This window comes from Carassius gibelio, chromosome B22 (assembly GCF_023724105.1).
Source record: "Carassius gibelio isolate Cgi1373 ecotype wild population from Czech Republic chromosome B22, carGib1.2-hapl.c, whole genome shotgun sequence".
Lineage (NCBI taxonomy): Eukaryota > Metazoa > Chordata > Actinopteri > Cypriniformes > Cyprinidae > Carassius > Carassius gibelio.
Genome location: NC_068417.1, coordinates 7346926 through 7369792, shown reverse-complemented (window position 1 = coordinate 7369792; position 22867 = coordinate 7346926). Strand labels below are relative to the sequence as shown.

The following is a 22867-nucleotide window of genomic DNA, read 5'->3' as shown; positions in this document are numbered from 1 at the left end:
TCAATATCTCTTCCCTTTGTACTGGTGATGTCTGGCTCGCGAAAGAATCGTTTGATTTAACCAGTTCACCAAATCTGGTTCACGTCTCCAGTTTAATTAATTCACATTTTACTTAAGTAATTTACCTTAATGTGGCTGACAATCTCTCTGTGTCAAAATAAACCAATATCCTGGAGTAATTCATTTACTCAAACAGTACACTGACTAAACTGCTGCAAAGTGAGTTTTCTAGAATCTAGAGCTTTTGTTGCTGAATTATCCACTAACCTAGTTTATAATAGGATTTCTGTCATAGATCAGGTCAACACAGAGAAGTATAGAAATTCTAAATCAAACAAAAAAACAAACAAAAAACAACTGATATCGGATCGGATCGTTATCGGTAGATACTCAGAATTTTCAGTATCAGATCGGATATGAAAAAACGGTATCGTTGCATCCCTGTTAAAATATCTTAATCTAACTGAGGATGTGTCCTGGCTTAAGCTAAATCCCATTTGTGAAACCGGGCAAAATATACTTATCTAAATACTTAGATACTTAATAACTTAAGATTAACTAAGTGTTCTCAACTGTGCAATATTGGGACACAATGAATATGAACTAAAATTAGCTTTTAACACACGGATAAAATAAAATTATCACCACTTCTAAGAGCACTTGAATGTACTAGTGCAGCAGTTCTCAATTCCAGTCCTCGCGCCCCACTGTTGAAGTGTGCGAGACGTGAATGTAAATTGTATTGATTTACAGAGGTATATGATGCCACACTTGTCCATGTGTGCAGACGGACGTTGTGCAACGCAAATCCGTGAATGAATGTTCTGAAGTGAAGCAAACTTCAACAGATTTCCCCTGCTCAGGGAGTAAGGAGCAGTAAACAATCTGTAGAGACCATGTCAATCAGAACACAGTTCACGCACATAGCTCACTTCTAACGAGCTGATTATCTGAATCAGGTGTGTTAACAAAGAGAGACATCCCAGATAGCAAACAGTCATTGAAACTATGCTGAATCAACATCCCGTTGTCAACATTAAGTAATTGAATCAACATCGAACTCTGATGTTGATTCAACATCATTTTGCACCCTGATTCAATATTGAAACAATGTTGAAATTTCAACTGAACCAAGGATCAACGTGATTTCAATGGAATTTCAATCGTTTTAAAATGTTAATTTTAAATGTAATGCCATAAATTAAATAGCCTGCTTTATCTACAGCCAGGATGTTAAAAATTAATGGAACGTTTAAAATCTTGTATAAAACACAGAACACACCACACAATTTAAAATCAAATTAATGTTTATTAGCCTCTCTACTCTTTATTTACACTTCATTGTCATCTGATGCCTGCATAAGTTGTCGTCCAGTCCCTCCTGTCTGGCGCATAGCGCAGCCACTTTTGGGTGAAAATTGGGTGAGGGTAGCTGTCCCCATCTGCTGAGTAAGAGTATCTAAAACAAAAGATAAAATCACAATGCAAAAAAAATATAGCATTTAAGTTAAACAGAACATATACTTGAACAAATTCAGTAGTGTTGTAGGCTAGATCATATTTCCCCTATATTCAAAGCACTTTTCAAAACTGCCTGTTCATGGATGTATTCGAATTAAAGGGAGGCAAAAAGGATTAGCTTGCAGTGACCTCTTTCATAAGGAAAATGTATGAGGCCAATTGACTCAAAAAAATGTATGTTTATTATTTTATTAGTTCAGAAGTAGTTGTTAACTCCACAAATTTAATATAAATAACTGGATACTAATTAAATAGTTAATGTAGATTAGAGTTACCATAGACAAAAGATGTTTTGACAAAATAATCAGACAAAAACCATTGCATTCAGTTTTTGACGAGGTTTTGGGCTGGAAAACCAATTGCAAGTGGTGCAAGTTGTTTGCAGAAATAAAATAAAATGAAATCAAAAATGTTGTTTTGCTTACTTGGTGTGCAATAGTGATCTGTAAAAGAACAGAAAAGACAAAAATCTCTGTTAAAAACAGCAATTAAAATTCACAATCATACAGTGTGACTGTACTTTATACATATGTACTCAGGTAACCAATCTGTTATTAAAAATATAAAAACAAAGAATATAAACAACATAATATACAAATTAAATATATAGTGGTTTATTCTTTTCAGCTACAGTTGATGTTATAGTAGCATTCAAGAAATAAATGTAAAATATAAAAAACAAAATACACTTTAATGTAGGCCTATAAAATATAAAATTCTCATTAAAGCTAATGAATTACGCCCCATTAACTGGACTCCCCCGCCCTCTCAGATCACCATAAATGTGTAAGAGATTTTAATGCTAAAATATGCTATTTTTTATGCTGCACTTTCTTCCTATAGTGAATATCAAGCTACAATATATCTTTGTCAGCTCAAATGTTTCAGTGGTAGAACTTTTGCCTAGCGTGTCAGAGGTCCGGGTTTGGGTTTTAAACCACACACGTATGTTTTTTTAAATGTATTTATCAAAACTGATTATGTTTATCAGTTGTTGTATATCAGACAGGGATACGTTTGTGTATATTTATGTTTAGTAATTTCACCGGAACGAATAGACCGTCTGGTCTCCACAACGGATTGAAGCGCGTGTCCGAGTGCAGACCTTATACAGTGCAGACTGTACACAGCATCCGGGCCACTGATCGCAGCAACAACAAACACTTTAATCACTTGATTAAAAAAATAATAAAAAATAAAACATTTCAACTCTAGATCGTCCTCTTATTAAATTAAACTTATTGTACTAACGTACAATTGATGCTCAGCTAAATAACTGGAGATGTTATATTTATTTGTATTGATACATTCGTGCCGCAAGATGTTTCTATTATGAAGACTGGAAGACTCTAATAGACTGGACTCTGAGGTTTTGCTAACTTTATAGCATAGAAGACAACCACGAAGTACTTTTGGTAGATTTTGACATATTGGTAAAATGAAAATCAATTTCAGTGAATGCAGCACTGCGTCAGTTAACCAACTCAAACAGTACACTGACTGAACTGCTATGAAGAACTGCTGTGATGAACACAGAGCCGAGCCAGATAATGAACAATAGACTGACTCGTTCACGAGTCGAGAACTGGTTGCATCGGTTTTCGGATCACCAGTAGTTCTTTTGAACAGTTCGATTCAATAATCCGGTTGAAGAAAACGATTCACTGGTTATTTTGCCCTCGACGTAATGGCCTTCGATTTACCTGCGCTCATAACACTAGCACAGAATCAGTTCAGAATCAATCACCAAAAGAATCAGTTCGGTTCAGGCGCTCTGTGTGTCGGTCTGCTTCACGCTGAATCACACATGCACAGTATCATCAGCTCCTTGATTCTTCTTATCTGTCTCGGCTCTGTGTTCATCTTCAGTTCTCTCTTCACAGCAGTTCAGTCAGTGTACTGTTTGAGTGCATGCGGGAGTGTCAGCCACATTAAAAAAGTTAACATCTTAAGTCATTTGTGGATTAATGCGTATTAGAGATGTGAACCGTTTAAAACGATTCAGTTCGATTTGGTGAACTGAATGATTAGTTCGCGAACCGGATATCCAGCCGCTTTGTTTTGAACTCTCTCACACAACAGACATCGAAGAGAAGACAATGCTGAATGAAGTCGTAGTTTTTGCTATTTTTGGACCAAAATGTTTTTTCGATGCTTCAAAACATTCTAACTGACCCTCTGATGTCACATGGACTACTTTGATGATGTTTTTCTTCCCTTTCTGGACATGGACAGTATACCGTACACACAGCTTCAATGGAGGGACTGAGAGCTCTCGGACTAAATCTAAAATATCTTAAACTGTGTTCCGAAGATAAACGGAGGTCTCACAGGTTTGGAACAACATGATGTGGTGTCAGACCTGAGAATGGTAGATCTAAAGATAATCTATTTACTGTGAATGTTTTTCGTATGCTTGTGTAAAGAACTTGATTGAGCGAAACTCTTCTCACATGCATTGCAATGGTATGGTTTCTCTCCCGTATGAACTCTTGTGTGCACCTTAAGATGATCTTTATGTCTAAAACTCTTCCCACACTGATCACATGTGTAAGGTTTCTCTCCAGTGTGGATCTTCTCATGTCTTTTCAGTGTTTCTGAGTGATTGAATCTCTGGTCACAGTGTGTACACATGTAAGGTTTCTCTCCAGTGTGGATCATCTCGTGCCGTTTCAGTTCTGTAGATGTAACAAAAGTCTTTTCACACTCAAAGCACATATATTCTCTCACAGCCATGTGTCTCTTCTGATGATGTTTTAAATTCTGCAGATGTGAAAATTTCTTTCCACACAAAGAACATGAATGAGGTTTCTCCTTTAAATGGGCATTCAGGTGACTCCTCAGTCCTGAATACCACAAAAATGTTTTTCCGCATTGATCACATTCATGCAGTTTTTCTCCAGTGTGGATCCTCATGTGTTTCTTCAGCTTTGCTGACTGTGCAAAACTCCTCCCGCACTGATCACATGTGAACGGTTTCTCTCCAGTGTGAACTCCCATGTGCACCTTAAGTTGAGCTTTTAGTTTGAAACTCATACCACACTGATTACACATGTAAGGTCTCTCTCCGGTGTGAATCCTCTCATGTGATTTCAGGTCTCCTGACTGACTGAATCTCTTGTCGCAGTGTGAACACTTGTAAGCCCACAAAAATGTTTTTCCACAATGAGGGCAGGTGAATGATTTCTCATCTCTTATTTTCTTTAAATCTTTCTGTCTGGTTTGAGAGCAATCCAAATGTTTTTCTTCAGTTTTGACATGTTGTTTCTCCTCTTCACACAGTTCTTCATTCTCCTCATTTTCTTCCGTCAACTCTGAAATTAAAGTAAAATGTTTAATGTTCAGTAAATCACAGAGACTTTCCATTAATTAGGTACATTGATCTTCCTCTTATGTCTATAACACAACTCCACAAGTTCATAGAAAGCGCTCATATGATTTACTGCTCCAACTATATTATTGCACAGATCTATATATTTTTTTCTATTACAACAAATCAAAATCTGAGAAACTACTTGAAGCTTTATAACAAAGTCCCTCTGTAGTTAAAATCTATTTTTTATGCTGTTTATTTGTCTATGTGGGGTTTTTAATATGCTTTTAGACAAACCATGTGACTATCAATTAATCAACACCATTGCTGAGTATTTTCCCCTCAAAACTGTATCGCTGTCTTGTCTCACTGGCGCCGATACAGAATGGCTGCCTCCGTGACGTGCTCTGCAGACAGCATGTTACTTGTCCCACAAGAGACAGTAATATATTGGATCACTGTTACACAACAATAAAGGATGCATTTCACTCTGTTCCACGAGGAGCTTTGGGACGTTCTGATCACCTTCTGGTTCATCTTATACCGACCTACAGGCAGAAACTAAAATCAGCTAAACCTGTATTATGGACTGTAAAAAGATGGACTAATGAAGCGGAGCAGGATTTACAATCTTGTTTTGACCTCACTGATTGGAGTGTTTTTGAAGCTGCTGCCACCGATCTGGATGAACTCACAGAGACCGTAACATCATATATCAGTTTCTGTGAGGATATGTGTATTCCTGCTAGGACTCAGCTAACTTACAACAATGACAAACCGTGGTTCACTGCAAAACTCAGACAGCTCCGTCAGGCCAAAGAAGATGCTTACGTGAAGGGGGACAATGTCCTGTATAAACAGGCTAAATACACACTGGAAAAGGAGATCAAAGTGGCAAAGAGGAATTATTCAGAACAAATAAGGACTCCGTTCACTTTAAACGACAACGCATCAGTATGGAAAAGTCTAAAGAAGATCACCAATAACAAGACACCCCCCCCCCCAGCACTGTAGAGAATCAACGACTGGCAGACGATCTGAACGAGTTTTACTGCAGGTTTGAAAGAACACCCATCAGCTGCCCTGAACGCCTCCCCACACAACCATTCACACCATCCACAACTCCTGCAACCAGCCCTGATCACCTATCCAATCAACCGCTCTAACCATTCACAACTCCTGCAACCAGCCCTGAATGCCTCTCCAAACAACCGTTCACACCACTCACAACTCCTGCAACCCGCACTGAACACCTCTCCAATCAAGCGCTCTCACCATTCACACCTCCTGCATACCCCCTCTCCCCCACACCTGCAATTCAGATAAGCGAGGATGCGGTGCGAAGGAAAAAAGCACCAGGCCCAGATTGTGTTACACCAGCCTGTCTGAAATCCTGTGCTGACCAGCTGGCCCCCATCTTCACACAGATCTTCAACAGATCGCTGGAGCTGTGCGAAGTCCCTTCATGCTTCAAACGCTTCACCATCATCCCCATCCCAAAGAAATCCAAAATTACAGGACTAAATGACTACAGGCCTGTGGCTCTAACGTCTGTAGTCATGAAGTCATTTGAAAAACTGGTGCTGGCCCACCTGAAGGACATCACTGGACCCTTGCTGGATCCTCTTCAGTTTGCCTACAGAGCAAACAGGTCTGTGGACGATGCAGTAAACATTGGACTGCATTATGTGCTACAACACCTAGACAGACCGGGGACTTATGTGAGGATCCTGTTTGTGGACTTCAGCTCTGCCTTCAACACGATCATCCCCAACCTCCTCTTGCCCAAATTAACTCAGCTCTCCGTGCCCACCTCCATCTGTCAGTGGATCAACAGCTTTCTGACAGACAGGCAGCAGCTAGTGAGGCTGAGAAAATACACATCCAGCACCCGTACAATCAGCACCGGAGCTCCCCAGGGCTGCGTTCTCTCCCAACTGCTCTTCTCCCTGTACACTAATGATTGCACATCTAAGGACCCCTCTGTCAAGCTCCTGAAGTTTGCAGACGACACCACACTCATCGGCCTCATTCAGGATGGTGACGAGTCTGCTTACAGACAGGAGGTTAAAGAGCTGGCTGTCTGGTGCACTCTCAACAACCTGGAGCTTAACACGCTCAGAACAGTGGAGATGATCGTGGACTTCGGGAGAAACCCCCCTGCACTCCCCCCACTCACCATCATGAACAGCCCTGTGACTGCAGTGGATTCATTCAGGTTCCTGGGCACCACTATCTCTCAGGACCTGAAGTGGGACATTCACATTGATTCCATTGTGAAAAAGGCCCAGCAGAGGTTGTACTTCCTTAGCCAGCTGAGGAAGTTTAACCTGCCACAGGAGCTGCTGAAACAGTTCTACTCCACCATCATCGAATCCATCCTCTGCACTTCAGTAACTGTCTGGTTCAGCTCAGCTTCTAAATCTGACCTCAGAAGACTACAGAGGGTAGTCCGGACTGCTGAGCGAATCATCGGTTCAACTCTCCCATCTATTCAAGAACTGTACTTTTCCAGAGTGAGCAAAAGGGCTGTCAAAATCACTCTGGACCCCTCACATCCAGCACACTCCCTCTTTGAACTGTTGCCATCTGGTCGACGCTACAGAGCACTGAGCACTAGAACGACCAGACACAGGACATCTTATGAACGGCTGATAATAACTGTGGAACACACTACACTATTTATACACATACGACTTTTACATGTGTAAGTGTATACACATACACTTATTTATCTAACATACATACTTAACGTACACTTATTTTTTTTGCACATAATATACATGTACATATACAAATGCTCATTGTAATATACCTGCCATACATTGTCATTTGTATATTGTCATTCCTTACCCACCTATTTGTATTTTTTTGTATTTTTTATTCCTTATTGTGTTTTTTGTTCTGTCGCTGTTATTTTGCACTGCGGAGCTTCTGTCACGAAAACAAATTCCTCATATGTGTGAACATACCTGGCAATAAAGCTCATTCTGATTCTGATTCTATTTTTCCCCAAAGGCAGTCACAGAAATTTAGGTGTGAAACAGCTCTTTTATTGTTACATAACAAAATTCAATAACCAATCACGTCAAGGGATCCAAACAGATAATCTTACCTCACAAAGTTAGCCATCAGTATGAGGCAAGGGTGTAGAGTTACAGTTAAGCTATCTTAAGGCATGAGAAAATTATTTTCAAGAAAAATTTAGCCACTAAATCGAGGTCCTGACTCTCTGTGGTCATTAAAAATCCCAGGATGTCCTTCAAAAAAAGTGTAGGGGTGTAACCCCAAGCATCCTAGCCAAATACTCCCAATGGCCTTAATCCATCATCATGGCCTCTTTATCATTGCCATATACTGATTGGCTTCTTTACTCTCTCTCTCTCCTCTCCACCAATAAGCTTGTGTGTGGTGGGTGTTCTGGCACAATATGGATGATTGTTCTCAGAGAGGTTTGTCAAGGTATCTTGGAGGGGAGAGTTGTCCATGTCGCAAACTATATCTACTGAGATGCCTCAGGGCTCAGTTCTTGGACCACTTCTCTTCTCATTCTACATGGCATCACTAGTCTCCGTTATTAAGAAACATGGCTCTTCATATCACTGCTTTCCTGATGATCTGACTATAGCAGCTCGTATCTCAGCATGTCTAACAGACATTTCTTACTGGATGAAGGACCATCACCATCACAATCAACTCAACCTTGCCAAGACTGAACTCTTTGTGGTTTCAACAAACCCATCTCTTCATCACAATTTTATCATCCAGTTAGGCACATATATAATAACTCATTCAAAAACAGCCCGAAATCCTGGCATTATGATTAATGATCAGCTGAATTTCTCAGACCACATTGCTAAAACTGCCCTGTTGTGTAGATCTGTTTTACACAGCATTAGGAAAATCAGGCCCTTTCTTTTGGAACATGTTACACAACCCCTTGTACAAACACTTTTTTTGTCCAGACTGGACTATTGCAATGCTCTCTTGGCCAGTCTTCCGGCCAGTTCTATCAAACCTCAACAATTAATATAGAATGCAGCTCCAAGATTAACATTTAACAAGCCAAAAATAAATAAAATAAAATAAATAACACAAAATAAATATAATATATTCATAACAAAATAAGGCTTTGTGCCATTTTCATTCAAAATGAGTGAAAACTACTGCATTTTAAATATGATCTAACAAAAATGCTGCATACATGAGCTAGAGCAGATTTGCGGTTCCGTTCCCTGGACCTGGGGCAATCCGGTCGGCCCTTCGCGATGGCGTGATGGAAGTGACATGGAACACCTCATCGACCTCGTGGTGCTGGAGCAGTTCATCATGGATAACATTCTACGGCCCCATGCTGCATATGCAGCTGCCTACCCTAGATGATATCATTATATTTAGTTGGCAGCAGCATATGCAGCATCTGAGTGCTGTCCTGAGATCGCTGAGGTGGGCTGGACTCACGGCCAACCCAAAGAAGTGTGCGATTGGGCGTGTGGAAGTAAAGTATCTGGGCTTCCACTTAGGGCATGGACAGATGCGTCCCCAAATTGACAAGACTGGCTCTACAGCTAAGTTCAAGGTGATCCACAGGCCGGGTGTTCAGATGGCTGTGGCCGACTTCCTCTCCAGAAATGGGGGGGTATGTGGCGCTTGGTGGGGGGGGGGCGTGGTACGTAAGACGTAAGCTTCTAGTGGCACATAAGTCTGAAGTAACAAATTTTGGTAAATGGGTGCAGAGCCAGTGGTAGTTTTGTAGGCAAACATCAATGCCTTGAATTTTATGCGAGCAGCTATTGGAAGCCAGTGCAAATTGATAAACAGAGGTGTGACGTGTATTCTTTTTGGCTCATTAAAAAATAATCTTGCTGCCGCGTTCTGTAGTAATTGTAAAGGTTTGATAGAACTGGCTGGAAGACCTGCCAAGAGGGCATTGCAATAGTGCAGCCTGGACAGAACAAGAGCTTGAACAAGTAGTTGTGCAGCATGTTCCGAAAGAAAGGGCTTGATCTTCTTGATGTTGAATAAAGCAAATCTGCAGGATCGGACAGTTTTAGCACTGTGAAAGTCAGATGATCATCAATCATAACTCCAAGGCTTCTAGCTGTTTTTGAAGGAGTTATGGTTGATGTGCCTAACTTGATGGTGAAATTGTGATGAAACGATGGGTTTGCTGGAATCACAAAAAGTTCTGTTTTGGCAAGGTTGAGCTGAAGGTGATGGTCCATCATCCAGCAAGAAATGTCTGTTAGACAAGCTGAGATGCGAATAGCTACCGTCGGATCATCAGGATGGATTGAGAGGTAGAGTTGAGTGTCATTAACATAGCAATGGTATGAAAAGCCATGTTTCTGAATGACAGAACCTAATGATGCCATGTAGACACAGAAGAGAAGTAGTCCAAGAACTGAGCCCTGAGGCACCCCAGTAGTTAGATGTTGTGACTTGGACAACTCACCTCTCCAAGATACTTTGAAGGACCTATCTGATAGGTAATACTCAAATCATTTAAGTGTGTTTCCTGAGATGCCTTTTGCCAGTAGGGTTGATCGGAGGATCTGGTGGTTAACCGTGTCAAAAGCAGCAGACATATCAAGCAGGATAAGTACTGAAGAATTTCTTAATGCACATTTTTTACAAATTGGGTCAATCATATGGCATGTTGAACCATTAGCCATAGGTGCATTGGATTTGAATCGCCGCTGCATGCAGACCGATCGGTGTATGACATTAAAGTCCAGTGAGAACGAACTAAAAGAAAAAGGAGCCATCTGCTCTCAATAGGTCTTGCAGTACTTTGATGTCACACACCAATCGGTCTGATGGTGATAATCTGCCTCACCCTTGTGGTCCAAAAGAGTATATGTAATACATTTTATCAAACTAAATATTTCTTGCTGAAACAAAATGTTTGTAATGTCTGTTTGATGCTTTACACAACAATGACTTTAAATTACCTTTTGGAGTAACTACAACAACTTTATAATAAGCCCCAGATACAGATCCTCTGTAAAGACCTTGTCTAAGACAACCACCGGGACAAGACCACAGGAAACAGCTGGTTTCGTCTGGTCAGAGGAGAACTGGCCCCCCGACTGAGCCTGGTTTCCCACAAGGTTTTTTCTCCATTCTGTCACTGTATTATGGTTATACAGTATACCATTCTACATACTGTAAGGTTTCATCACAGTACATTGCTGTAAAAGTTTGAGAGTTGAGAGTTGTCCATGTCGCAAACTATATCTACTGAGATGCCTCAGGGCTCAGTTCTTGGACCACTTCTCTTCTCATTCTACATGGCATCACTAGTCTCCGTTATTAAGAAACATGGCTCTTCATATCACTGCTTTCCTGATGATCTGACTATAGCAGCTCGTATCTCAGCATGTCTAACAGACATTTCTTACTGGATGAAGGACCATCACCATCACAATCAACTCAACCTTGCCAAGACTGAACTCTTTGTGGTTTCAACAAACCCATCTCTTCATCACAATTTTATCATCCAGTTAGGCACATATATAATAACTCATTCAAAAACAGCCCGAAATCCTGGCATTATGATTAATGATCAGCTGAATTTCTCAGACCACATTGCTAAAACTGCCCTGTTGTGTAGATCTGTTTTACACAGCATTAGGAAAATCAGGCCCTTTCTTTTGGAACATGTTACACAACCCCTTGTACAAACACTTTTTTTGTCCAGACTTGACTATTGCAATGCTCTCTTGGCCAGTCTTCCGGCCAGTTCTATCAAACCTCAACAATTAATATAGAATGCAGCTCCAAGATTAACATTTAACAAGCCAAAAATAAATAAAATAAAATAAATAACACAAAATAAATATAATATATTCATAACAAAATAAGGCTTTGTGCCATTTTCATTCAAAATGAGTGAAAACTACTGCATTTTAAATATGATCTAACAAAAATGCTGCATACATGAGCTAGAGCAGATTTGCGGTTCCGTTCCCTGGACCTGGGGCAATCCGGTCGGCCCTTCGCGATGGCGTGATGGAAGTGACATGGAACACCTCATCGACCTCGTGGTGCTGGAGCAGTTCATCATGGATAACATTCTACGGCCCCATGCTGCATATGCAGCTGCCTACCCTAGATGATATCATTATATTTAGTTGGCAGCAGCATATGCAGCATCTGAGTGCTGTCCTGAGATCGCTGAGGTGGGCTGGACTCACGGCCAACCCAAAGAAGTGTGCGATTGGGCGTGTGGAAGTAAAGTATCTGGGCTTCCACTTAGGGCATGGACAGATGCGTCCCCAAATTGACAAGACTGGCTCTACAGCTAAGTTCAAGGTGATCCACAGGCCGGGTGTTCAGATGGCTGTGGCCGACTTCCTCTCCAGAAATGGGGGGGTATGTGGCGCTTGGTGGGGGGGGGGCGTGGTACGTAAGACGTAAGCTTCTAGTGGCACATAAGTCTGAAGTAACAAATTTTGGTAAATGGGTGCAGAGCCAGTGGTAGTTTTGTAGGCAAACATCAATGCCTTGAATTTTATGCGAGCAGCTATTGGAAGCCAGTGCAAATTGATAAACAGAGGTGTGACGTGTATTCTTTTTGGCTCATTAAAAAATAATCTTGCTGCCGCGTTCTGTAGTAATTGTAAAGGTTTGATAGAACTGGCTGGAAGACCTGCCAAGAGGGCATTGCAATAGTGCAGCCTGGACAGAACAAGAGCTTGAACAAGTAGTTGTGCAGCATGTTCCGAAAGAAAGGGCTTGATCTTCTTGATGTTGAATAAAGCAAATCTGCAGGATCGGACAGTTTTAGCACTGTGAAAGTCAGATGATCATCAATCATAACTCCAAGGCTTCTAGCTGTTTTTGAAGGAGTTATGGTTGATGTGCCTAACTTGATGGTGAAATTGTGATGAAACGATGGGTTTGCTGGAATCACAAAAAGTTCTGTTTTGGCAAGGTTGAGCTGAAGGTGATGGTCCATCATCCAGCAAGAAATGTCTGTTAGACAAGCTGAGATGCGAATAGCTACCGTCGGATCATCAGGATGGATTGAGAGGTAGAGTTGAGTGTCATTAACATAGCAATGGTATGAAAAGCCATGTTTCTGAATGACAGAACCTAATGATGCCATGTAGACACAGAAGAGAAGTAGTCCAAGAACTGAGCCCTGAGGCACCCCAGTAGTTAGATGTTGTGACTTGGACAACTCACCTCTCCAAGATACTTTGAAGGACCTATCTGATAGGTAATACTCAAATCATTTAAGTGTGTTTCCTGAGATGCCTTTTGCCAGTAGGGTTGATCGGAGGATCTGGTGGTTAACCGTGTCAAAAGCAGCAGACATATCAAGCAGGATAAGTACTGAAGAATTTCTTAATGCACATTTTTTACAAATTGGGTCAATCATATGGCATGTTGAACCATTAGCCATAGGTGCATTGGATTTGAATCGCCGCTGCATGCAGACCGATCGGTGTATGACATTAAAGTCCAGTGAGAACGAACTAAAAGAAAAAGGAGCCATCTGCTCTCAATAGGTCTTGCAGTACTTTGATGTCACACACCAATCGGTCTGATGGTGATAATCTGCCTCACCCTTGTGGTCCAAAAGAGTATATGTAATACATTTTATCAAACTAAATATTTCTTGCTGAAACAAAATGTTTGTAATGTCTGTTTGATGCTTTACACAACAATGACTTTAAATTACCTTTTGGAGTAACTACAACAACTTTATAACTAGAATTAAAAGTTAGTTAACTAACTTTGATGTTGGCTTGGCCATCTTGGCCATGGAGCAAAAGAGCCAAAGTACTTGTGTGCCCAACATTGAGTTGCCCCGCTGCAAAATTAATACACATAATAATGCCATAAAAAAATACACCTGCAACAGTCTTTTTCCATGCTCCCTTGCTGTTTTCTCTTTTTAATAAAAAGCCTGGGCTATGATAACAGCTATGACAGGGTTGTCTAGCTGGATGTGAAATAAGTCATGCCTATTTTTCTCGTGTATGTATTTCACAGTCCTGCCACCGTCGCGTTGTGGGCAACGACACACAAGATTACTGAAACAATGCATTTTAAATCAAGGAGATCATAAGGGGTCCAAGCACAATGGTTTGTATAGATGATGCAGTTACACACTGTTTAAAATTGTTTAATTTGTACTGTATGTTCATTCTATTTATTTATTTGTGCTATTTACATAATGTTTACATTTTTTTAAGTTTGTTTTTGTTAATGTAAAATAGCACTGCATAGTCTTCACTGTAAGATAAAATACACAATCAAACCAAAATGTATTCAGACACCTTCAACATTTCTCACATAATCACAGTTTATTTGCTGTAGTTTAGAAACTGGTAATAATATATGACAATAACTCAGAACAAATTCATCTTGATAATTTCGGATAACTTTGATAAAAAGATATGTAATGGAATCAACCAAAACTTCAGACTGTCAGTATGACAATATTTACACAACTATCAATACTTTGTTGAACAGTTACCAAGCAAGAAATGCTTAATTTGGTTCAGTCTGTGGTGTGAAAAGGTTCCATTAACAATTAAAGAAAGAAACACTTAAGCAAAACATGGGCAGGTCCTTAATTATTATTTTTTTTAAATCAATTTCACTGGTAGCCTACTGTATGAAGAATTAGTGGGTATAATATTTCACAGATCACTATTTTGCCATACTCACTTACATAAATGAACTAGTGGCCTGCACCCACTAGTAAAACAATTCTATCTTATTTTTGGATTGACTTTGGATAAATTCTTGTACTACAAGGTAATTCAGTCAAGAGCAGTGAGTGATTTACTTTCATTTTCATACATTAAAGACTCTGACAGCAGAGCTAGTAAATTAGGCGCGGTCCCTTTAAGAGACAAACGCATCCATTATGATGATACACATCCGATTTTTTTTTTGCAAATCTTTACTTTCACTTAAGACATAACCACATACTTATTCGAACACACTTTCCAACACGGGTATTTCGACATATTTTGTATGTATTTGTTGTCGGTACAAAAGCAAGAAGACTTTGAGACGCGTCTCTTCTTGCTCCCTGAACAACACCGCGCTGCTGAATTGAGCTCTTTTGCTTTTCGCTCTTTTTTCTGTTTATTTAAACTGCGATTTGAATTTGTTCGTTCAGGTCCAGGAGGAAGTGAACGTCCTGAACGACAGCTCTGTTCAGTGTTGCTGTCCCTGTCCGCGATACGCGCGGCTCTCTCTCGTTCACACGCGCCATCAGCTGCTCAGTTCAGTTTCCCGCAGCGCGGGGCTGAAGCCAACTTGATGTGTTGAATGCTCGGAGCACGTTATAAAACGTATTCTTAAAATACACATTTCTGTTTTAATAAATGGTCATATTAAATCATAGCATAACACATAAGTAGGTACAAAAATAATCAGTGATGCATGCGACCCTTTTGGTCTCAGTGTAGCTCCCTGCTTTACCATGTTATGCAACGCTGAGCAATTGCTGCGACGTTAAGCCTGACAGAGAAATCTCACAAGCACATATAAACACTCATTTTCATATGTGTAATATATTCTTCTAATTGTTTTGTGCCGTTTCGCTGCAGTGTTTTAATGTGAAAGCCTGTAAATGTGTACTTCAAGTGTTCAGATAAATACATCGCGAGCTCATCTGTGACGTTCAGCATGATGATTCAGTTAGAAACCAGCTAAGACCAGCGTGACAGTGGCCAAAACTACTTTAAAACCATATAATATATTATTATAATTGTTTTGTGCCGTTTCGCTGCAGTGTTTTAATGCGAAAGGCTGTAAATTCTCTGTGGACTTCAAGTGTTCAGGGAAATACATCGCCAGCTCGCGAGCAGTTGGCTGCCGCGAATATATAATGTTATTACTTTAAACAGTTCAGAAACATCTGAATTTAGCTCTTGGTGTGTTCTAACGTGTGGATTGCGTGTAATCGCGTTTTTAAAAGGTCTTAAATAAGAATGAATTCGCTAGTTCTCGGCTCCGTGTAGACAGCCTGGGCTGAGCAGCAGTATTTTTAACCAGTTTAAAAGTGAAACGAAACCCGACTCCGCCCCTAAATGTCATTGCAACTGTAGGGGCGCAATTTTTCTCAGACAATGTAAGTCTATGGGTAATGTATTTTGACATTTAAAAATTAATAAAAAAAAAACTTTAAGTCTGATCAGTCTGAAAAGATATAGCACACACCACCGCTCTATCCCGCAGGTGTCTGCCGAGTTTGGGGCTTGTGGCTTTAAAGCCCTAGGAGGAGTTGCGTTCAGAATTTCTGTCAGAAAAATAATAAGAAGAAAAAGAAGAAGTTTAAATAGCATAACAGTATGTTGGCTTGTTGCCAAGCCAACATAATAAGCCCCAGATACAGATCCTCTGTAAAGACCTTGTCTAAGACAACCACCGGGACAAGACCACAGGAAACAGCTGGTTTCGTCTGGTCAGAGGAGAACTGGCCCCCCGACTGAGCCTGGTTTCCCACAAGGTTTTTTCTCCATTCTGTCACTGTATTATGGTTATACAGTATACCATTCTACATACTGTAAGGTTTCATCACAGTACATTGCTGTAAAAGTTTCTGGCAACCATGCTGCCAGTAACTTAGTTTAAAAATACAGGGAAATAATTAACAGTGTGTGCTTAATTATTACACTATTTTTTAAATATTAAATATATTAATTTAACTCCAGAAGTTTATAGAATGTGCCCTTATAATTTGCTGCTTTAGCTATATTATTACCCAGATCTCTCTATAGATTTTTTTGTATTATTAAAAATAAAAAATCTGACAAACTACTTTATAACATGATGAAGGATGAAGAATAAACAGCAACCTTTTTGTTCTTCAGTGTGTTTGATTCTGCAGGGTTCTGGATCTCTCATGTTCTCTCTGTTCTTCAATAAACTCGGTCTCACTTCTTCCTGATGATTTGATGCTTCTCTTCACTTGTGGGTTGATGGGTAAATTCCAGCATTTATTGATGAACTGCAGTGGGAGGAGCTTCACTGAAGGTGTGATTTGTTGAGGGAGGAGTTTCACTGAAGGTGTGATTGTGATCGCTGTACAGTAAGAGGAGCAGATCTGTCAAAATAAAATAATAAACCACTTTTACACTTTACACTAATTCACATATTTTAAGTATTTATGTGTATCTATGTAGCTATTTAACAACATAACTTAACCCTCTAGACGCCACGGTCAAGTTTACTCGAACAATGTTTCCTGGGGTCGGAGTGTTCATCGCGAAGTTAGCAGGCATGTTAGTCTTGTGGGGAATGAGGATGGAGATTTTTACCATGCAAGACACGTAGCTTTGTTCTCTGACCGTGTGCCTCTCCGCAATCGCGGCAACAGTATTTGTAGTGGAGACTTTGTCTAATGCCACACGGTATGTTAGACGAGGTCGAAGTATTCAAGGACAGTTAGGAGTAGGGATGCACCGAATCCATATTTTTGGGGTTCGGCCTAATACCGAATCCACTGTTTAAGATTAGTCCGAATCCGAAACCGAATACAGAATGCTACTCGCATCCTTATTCCATTAAAACAGTAAAACACATTAATGAAGTAAACAACATCCACAGCAATGTATTTTTCATTTTATTTTATTTTATCTGTAAAAAAAAAAAAAAAAAGAATAGGCAACATTATGCCAGGAGGAGAAGTGAGAAAAACTTTGACAATTACCAAGCTTATGCTTACCCAAGTAAACAACTAAAACCTTTCAATAAAAGTGCAGAAAAGAAAAGTGTTTTTCTTTTTAAAAATCAGAATATGTTTGGTGACTTAACTGAAATTAATGTTATTGAACATTAACTCAATAAACATTAGGAGGCTGTTTAGTTTTCGTTTATAACTGTAGGATAGGCTACGATTAGGACAGTAGCCAAATATTACGAAAAATATTACGGAAGATCACACACACCTCCTGCATCATAATTAAATTAACGTAAAACCACTAATCTTTCACATGAAATGAGAGTTTCATTTAAAAAACAACAAGACGCTCTGCATTAACAGGTGACAGCCGGTTGCGAGTGTGGGAACGAATGTCCCCAGCAGTACTGAAAAGTCTTTCACTGGGCACAGAGGTAGATTTTTGCCAGCAGTGGAAATCGCTGCTGGTTTGTCTTCCACCACTGAAGAGGATCCTCTCTAAGAGGAATCAAAGGCTTTTTAAGTTAAAAACGTTTATCTCCAATCTATCTCCGTCAGCACCCGATGTGACTGGCTGGCTCTGTATGGCTACGGTATAAATCGTTCCATCCGCTCAAGATTCCTGAACAGTTTAGTTTGGAGCGAACTGTCCGGCCTTGTTCCTCCTCATGTAAACACCTTCACGCAATCAACGGCCACCTGACATCGACCAGCGTAGCACAAGCCTAGGGTTCGGTTCGGTGAAAAAAAAAAACCTACGATTCGGCCGAAACCGAATCCCGTCAAAAAGCCCAGTATTCGGCCGAATCCGAATCCTGGATTCGGTGCATCCCTAATTAGGAGGCAATGCGGAGGCAGGGTGGGGAGTCACAATGACAATGACAGTAGTCTGAGCTTTGCACTCTCGGCACGCACGTGAGGCAGATCTGGCCGCACTGCTCGTAGCAGGAGCAGAGGCGATGTGACACGGGGAATAGCTTTTGAACTAAACCGGTCTTGTCTACTTGTGTTTGTGTGTCATATGAATAATATATATGTGCCTCATACATGGAATCAGAGTGCCTGCTGTATGTAATAAATTGAAAATCTCTACAGCAAAAGGCCAACCGCTACATGCATTCGGTTTGTTTCTACCATTTATTAGTAATGATTTACACAGTTTGTTTACTACTTCCTATTTACCTAAGCATTCAGTATTGTGCAATATAGCATACAGAAGGTGAGGGACACTTTGGGGGAAAGGAGTGCTGCATTTTATCATTTAAACATGACTTTTCATGAAAATTCTATAATCCAAGATGGCCGCCACTATATGACGTCATAATATGCAAATTAGATGGGAAATTGTAATCCCTACATAAACTTTGGGTCATCCTTAATATTTCTATAATTTACAGAAAAGTCTCTATCTTTTATTACTTTTAAGATATAGCCTTTTGAAATGAAGATGTCAAAATTGAAAGTTTTGGGAAAAAACATCTGGCACCTAAAGGGTTAAGTAAATTAATTACAAACTTGCATACTTATATTTATAAATATATTTCCATTTTGCCTCTTTTATATTTTTATTAATTTTATTTGCATATTTTATTCCTTCATTTACCTGCTCTATCATTAATATATAGGCTAGACAAAAAAGCTTAAATGTAAAAAACAACAACAACAAAATAAATATAAGGAATGTAAGTATTAAAAAAAAAGAATGAAACAAACAGAAATAAACAGGTATATCTTGTACTGTCACAATAGCAGTACATTTGCACAACAGAACAATATTTGCAGTAGTTTGCACTTTAGTTTACTGAAGAGATATTCAAATACTCATCCGCTGTGATATGGTTTGTATTAGCACTGTCATATCAAAATATAACATATCATAGCATTATACCAAGTTCTAACATGTTTATTTTAACATTTCCAATTTACATACTTGGTTTCACAACCAGATGAATTTACACTTGTCCAGTTTTGTCTGGAACCAGACCACTTCCCGAAGTGGTTTAAGCAATCAGATTTAAATCAGTCCAGAAAGTGTTTCGGAGAGTATTACACTCTTTCTTTTCATGATTGGATAAGGATACCTATCCGATCAAAGAAAGCACATGAAGGTACCAGGTGTAAACAGTCATGTCACATCCAACATTTTTATTATTATTATTATTAATCTCTCAACATTTTACAACAATAGCCAAGTGGTGAAGATAAGTTAAAAGATTACAATAATACTTGCATTCGCCACCTGCACTACCTGAGACATCACTTGTAATCAACACAAATTGTGCGTGTTGCCAATGAAGACAAGGCACAATGGTGTGGTCGATTTTTGTGTGCTAATTTAGTATTTAATATACTAAAAACGATTCTATAGTACTGCTTAAACTTAAAGATCAAAGTTAAAACTTAATTCCCTGGTTTCACAGACGAGGCTTAAACTAGTATGAAACCGGGCCAAAGATACTTACCTTAAATACTTAAACACTTAACAACTTAAGATCAACGAACTGTACTCAAATGTGCAATTTTGGGACACTGTGAATATGAACTTGAAATGTGCTTTTAACACACGGTCTCTGTATTTTGAAAATAAAAAGTCACCACTTGTAAGAACACTTGAATGTGCTGGTGTATGAAAGACGGGTTCAATTGTACTAAAATTGGTAACTAAATACAGTTAGAGAGGATTAAAGAATATAGAAGTATAAAGAATGGCACTGATTTTATTTTTATCTTTTGTTTAAATAATGTTGATTTTTTTTTATTATTAACATGTTTTTGTGATTTATTTTTCCATGCTTATGCTTGTAAAATCAGGTACAAAAGAGATTCCATTATAAAAAGAAAAATAAAAAAGGAAAAATAAATTGTAAAATGAGTGATAAAGGCCCACCCCCCAAAAAAAGAAAGCAACGAGTTTAATCCATGATAATTTGGGGGGGGATGCACAAGCATCTCAACAGAAAAAATAGAAACAAAGCGTGCTGCAAAGCTACATTATTATAAATATGTCAGCATTTAGATGTTCTAAGCACGATAATATATGCATAACAATATTAAGCACGCAATCGCAGATCAATGATCAACGTTCCACATTCAATAACGCTAACGTTATAACTCTAAAAAATGTATTATACCTGTAAAAAAAATAATTATAAAAAAACACGAAATTGTTCATGTCTGCATGACTTTAGTGAACTGTAATGTTCCTTTCAACTTAATCAGTCTGCAGACGCCAGAACAGGCACATGTGTTTTAGGAAAGCTATATAGAAATAACCTCATATGATGTTGATAAAAACAAACGGAGTGTTTCATATCTTTACAAATAAGCGAATTGTCTGAACTGACCAATTTACCTCAGAAGACCAAACACGCGCGCTGACTGAATGACGAATAGTCACGACGCCCTCTTCTTCTTGAGTTTTTTGGCGCATAACAATCTAAATGTATAGCGCCACCTACAATACCTTGCTGTTGTGCAGTCTTCTTCTTCTTCTTTTTTAAATTGGCGGTTGGCAAACAACTTTTAAGTGCGCATTACCGCCACCTTCTGAAATGGAGTGTGGATCCTAATAGCCTTCACTCACTACTCTTTAAATAAAGAAATAGATAAATACATAAATATATAAATCCAAAAAAAAAAAAAACATTAATATCTAATATCTAATAAAAATATTAATTTTAATACCTTACCATTCACATATTATTAACTCCAATATTTTAAGACAACTAAATTCATATCTTCCTAATGAGCCCTGTTTTATTCAAATAATCAAATATTGCACTATACCCCACATGCCCTGAATTCAGTTGTAAAATGTAATTCATTTCAAATCTAATTTTTTCTTTACTTAACCTTTCTTTCAGCCTCAACCTTTCCTCCTTATACCTATCACAATTAATAATTACATGTTCTATGGTTTCACTAATATTACAGACCTCACACATCCCACTTTCATGTTTCCCTATTATTTTAAGCGTACTATTTAAACCAGTATGTCCAAATCTCATTCTCGATATAATGTCCTCTTCTTTTTTATTCCTATTATTTTCTCTCATTCCTCCTACCTTCTTCTGGATATTGTAGTACATTCTCGCTTTTGTTTCCATATTCCACTTTTCCTGCCACTTCTTCCTCATTTCTTCTTTGATTATACTTTTAACCTCCGCCTTACTATAATTTATTACCATATCTATCTCTGTTTTTTTGGTTGCATTTTTTGCATATTTGTCTGCCAACTCATTTCCGTCTACCCCTATATGAGCTGGAATCCATATGAATTTTACTATTACTCCTACTCTTTTAATTCTGCAAACAGTTTGGGCTATTTCCAACATAATGTCCTGCCTCACGTCCGACTGCATGTTCTTAAAACTATTTAATGCACTGCTTGAATCTGATCCAATCAACACTTTCCTTGTTTTACTATTTTCTACCCATTCAAGTGCTAAGAGAATGGCCAACATTTCTCCTGTAAACACTGACAATTTATCATTTACTCTCTTGTTTAACATAACATTTAATTCTGGTATAATAAATGCAGCTCCTACTCGATTATCATCTGTTTTTGATGCATCTGTATATATCTTAATAAACATCGAATACCTCTCCCCTAGGTATCTACTAACTTCACTCCTGTCAATACTACTCTGTTTTTTAAACTCTAAAAGGTGCATATCTACCTTTAATTCCCCTAATAGCCAAGGAGGAACATTGGATAAAGGCACAATGGGGCTTATCGTCATATCTCCTATCCCTATCTCATTGACTGCATCACCTATTACCCAACCAAAGCTCTCACTCAGTCGTCTTTCTTTTTCTTGACAAGGTTGTAACACCTTCTGAGTCGGATGACTTTCTTTATGCCCTTTTAGATTTGCCCAATACGTTATTGCTATCTGATTTCTTCTAATATCCAAAGGCATCTCATTCATCTCTACTTGTAATGCTGCTACTGGAGTTGTTTTATAAGCACCACAACAGAGTCTCAACGCCTGACTTTGAATCACATCCAACCTTTTTAATAATGTTCTTGATGCATCCTGGTAAATTGTACATCCATAATCAATAACTGACCTAATTAAACCAATATATACTGCTTTCAATGAAGTCCTACTTGCTCCCCACTCTCTACCTCTCAGACATCTTATTACATTTAGTATTCTTTTACATTTTTTAACAACATTCTCAATATGTATTTTCCATTTTAGCTTTTTGTCAAACCATATCCCGAGATATTTAAAACATTCCACTTTCTCTAGATTTTTGTCATAAAGTTTAAGTTGAATCTGTTCTTGATTTTACCTTTGTGAAAAACATACTAATTTGGTCTTTGCCTGTTGTGCAGTCATGTTAGCTATTGTCCTTAAAAATGATATATG

At 38.8% G+C, this 22867-nt stretch overlaps 2 protein-coding genes across 2 annotated transcripts in view; one reads left to right on the top strand and one right to left on the bottom strand.

The window, feature by feature from the left end:
• Nucleotides 1–22867, top strand: part of LOC127987724 (gastrula zinc finger protein XlCGF49.1-like) — a 198857-nt gene that overhangs the window by 145241 nt on the left and 30749 nt on the right. The window lies entirely within an intron of this gene.
• On the bottom strand, nt 1290–20856 carry LOC127987731 (zinc finger protein 239-like). The gene is made up of 5 exons (XM_052590125.1): nt 20842–20856; nt 16666–16913; nt 3975–4835; nt 1947–1964; nt 1290–1459 (listed from the first exon to the last, which is right to left on the bottom strand). Exons 2-5 carry the CDS (start codon nt 16712–16714, stop codon nt 1332–1334), a joined length of 1056 nt encoding a protein of 351 aa, XP_052446085.1. The 5' UTR covers nt 16715–16913; nt 20842–20856; the 3' UTR covers nt 1290–1331.

Coding starts and splice junctions, on each gene's coding strand:
- LOC127987731 (XM_052590125.1), bottom strand. CDS start 16,714: ATGAGAGATCCAGAACCCTGCAGAATCAAACACACTGAAGAACAAAAA. Junction 4,836..16,665: donor ACACACTGAAGAACAAAAAG/GTTGCTGTTTAT, acceptor CTTTAATTTCAG/AGTTGACGGAAGAAAATGAG.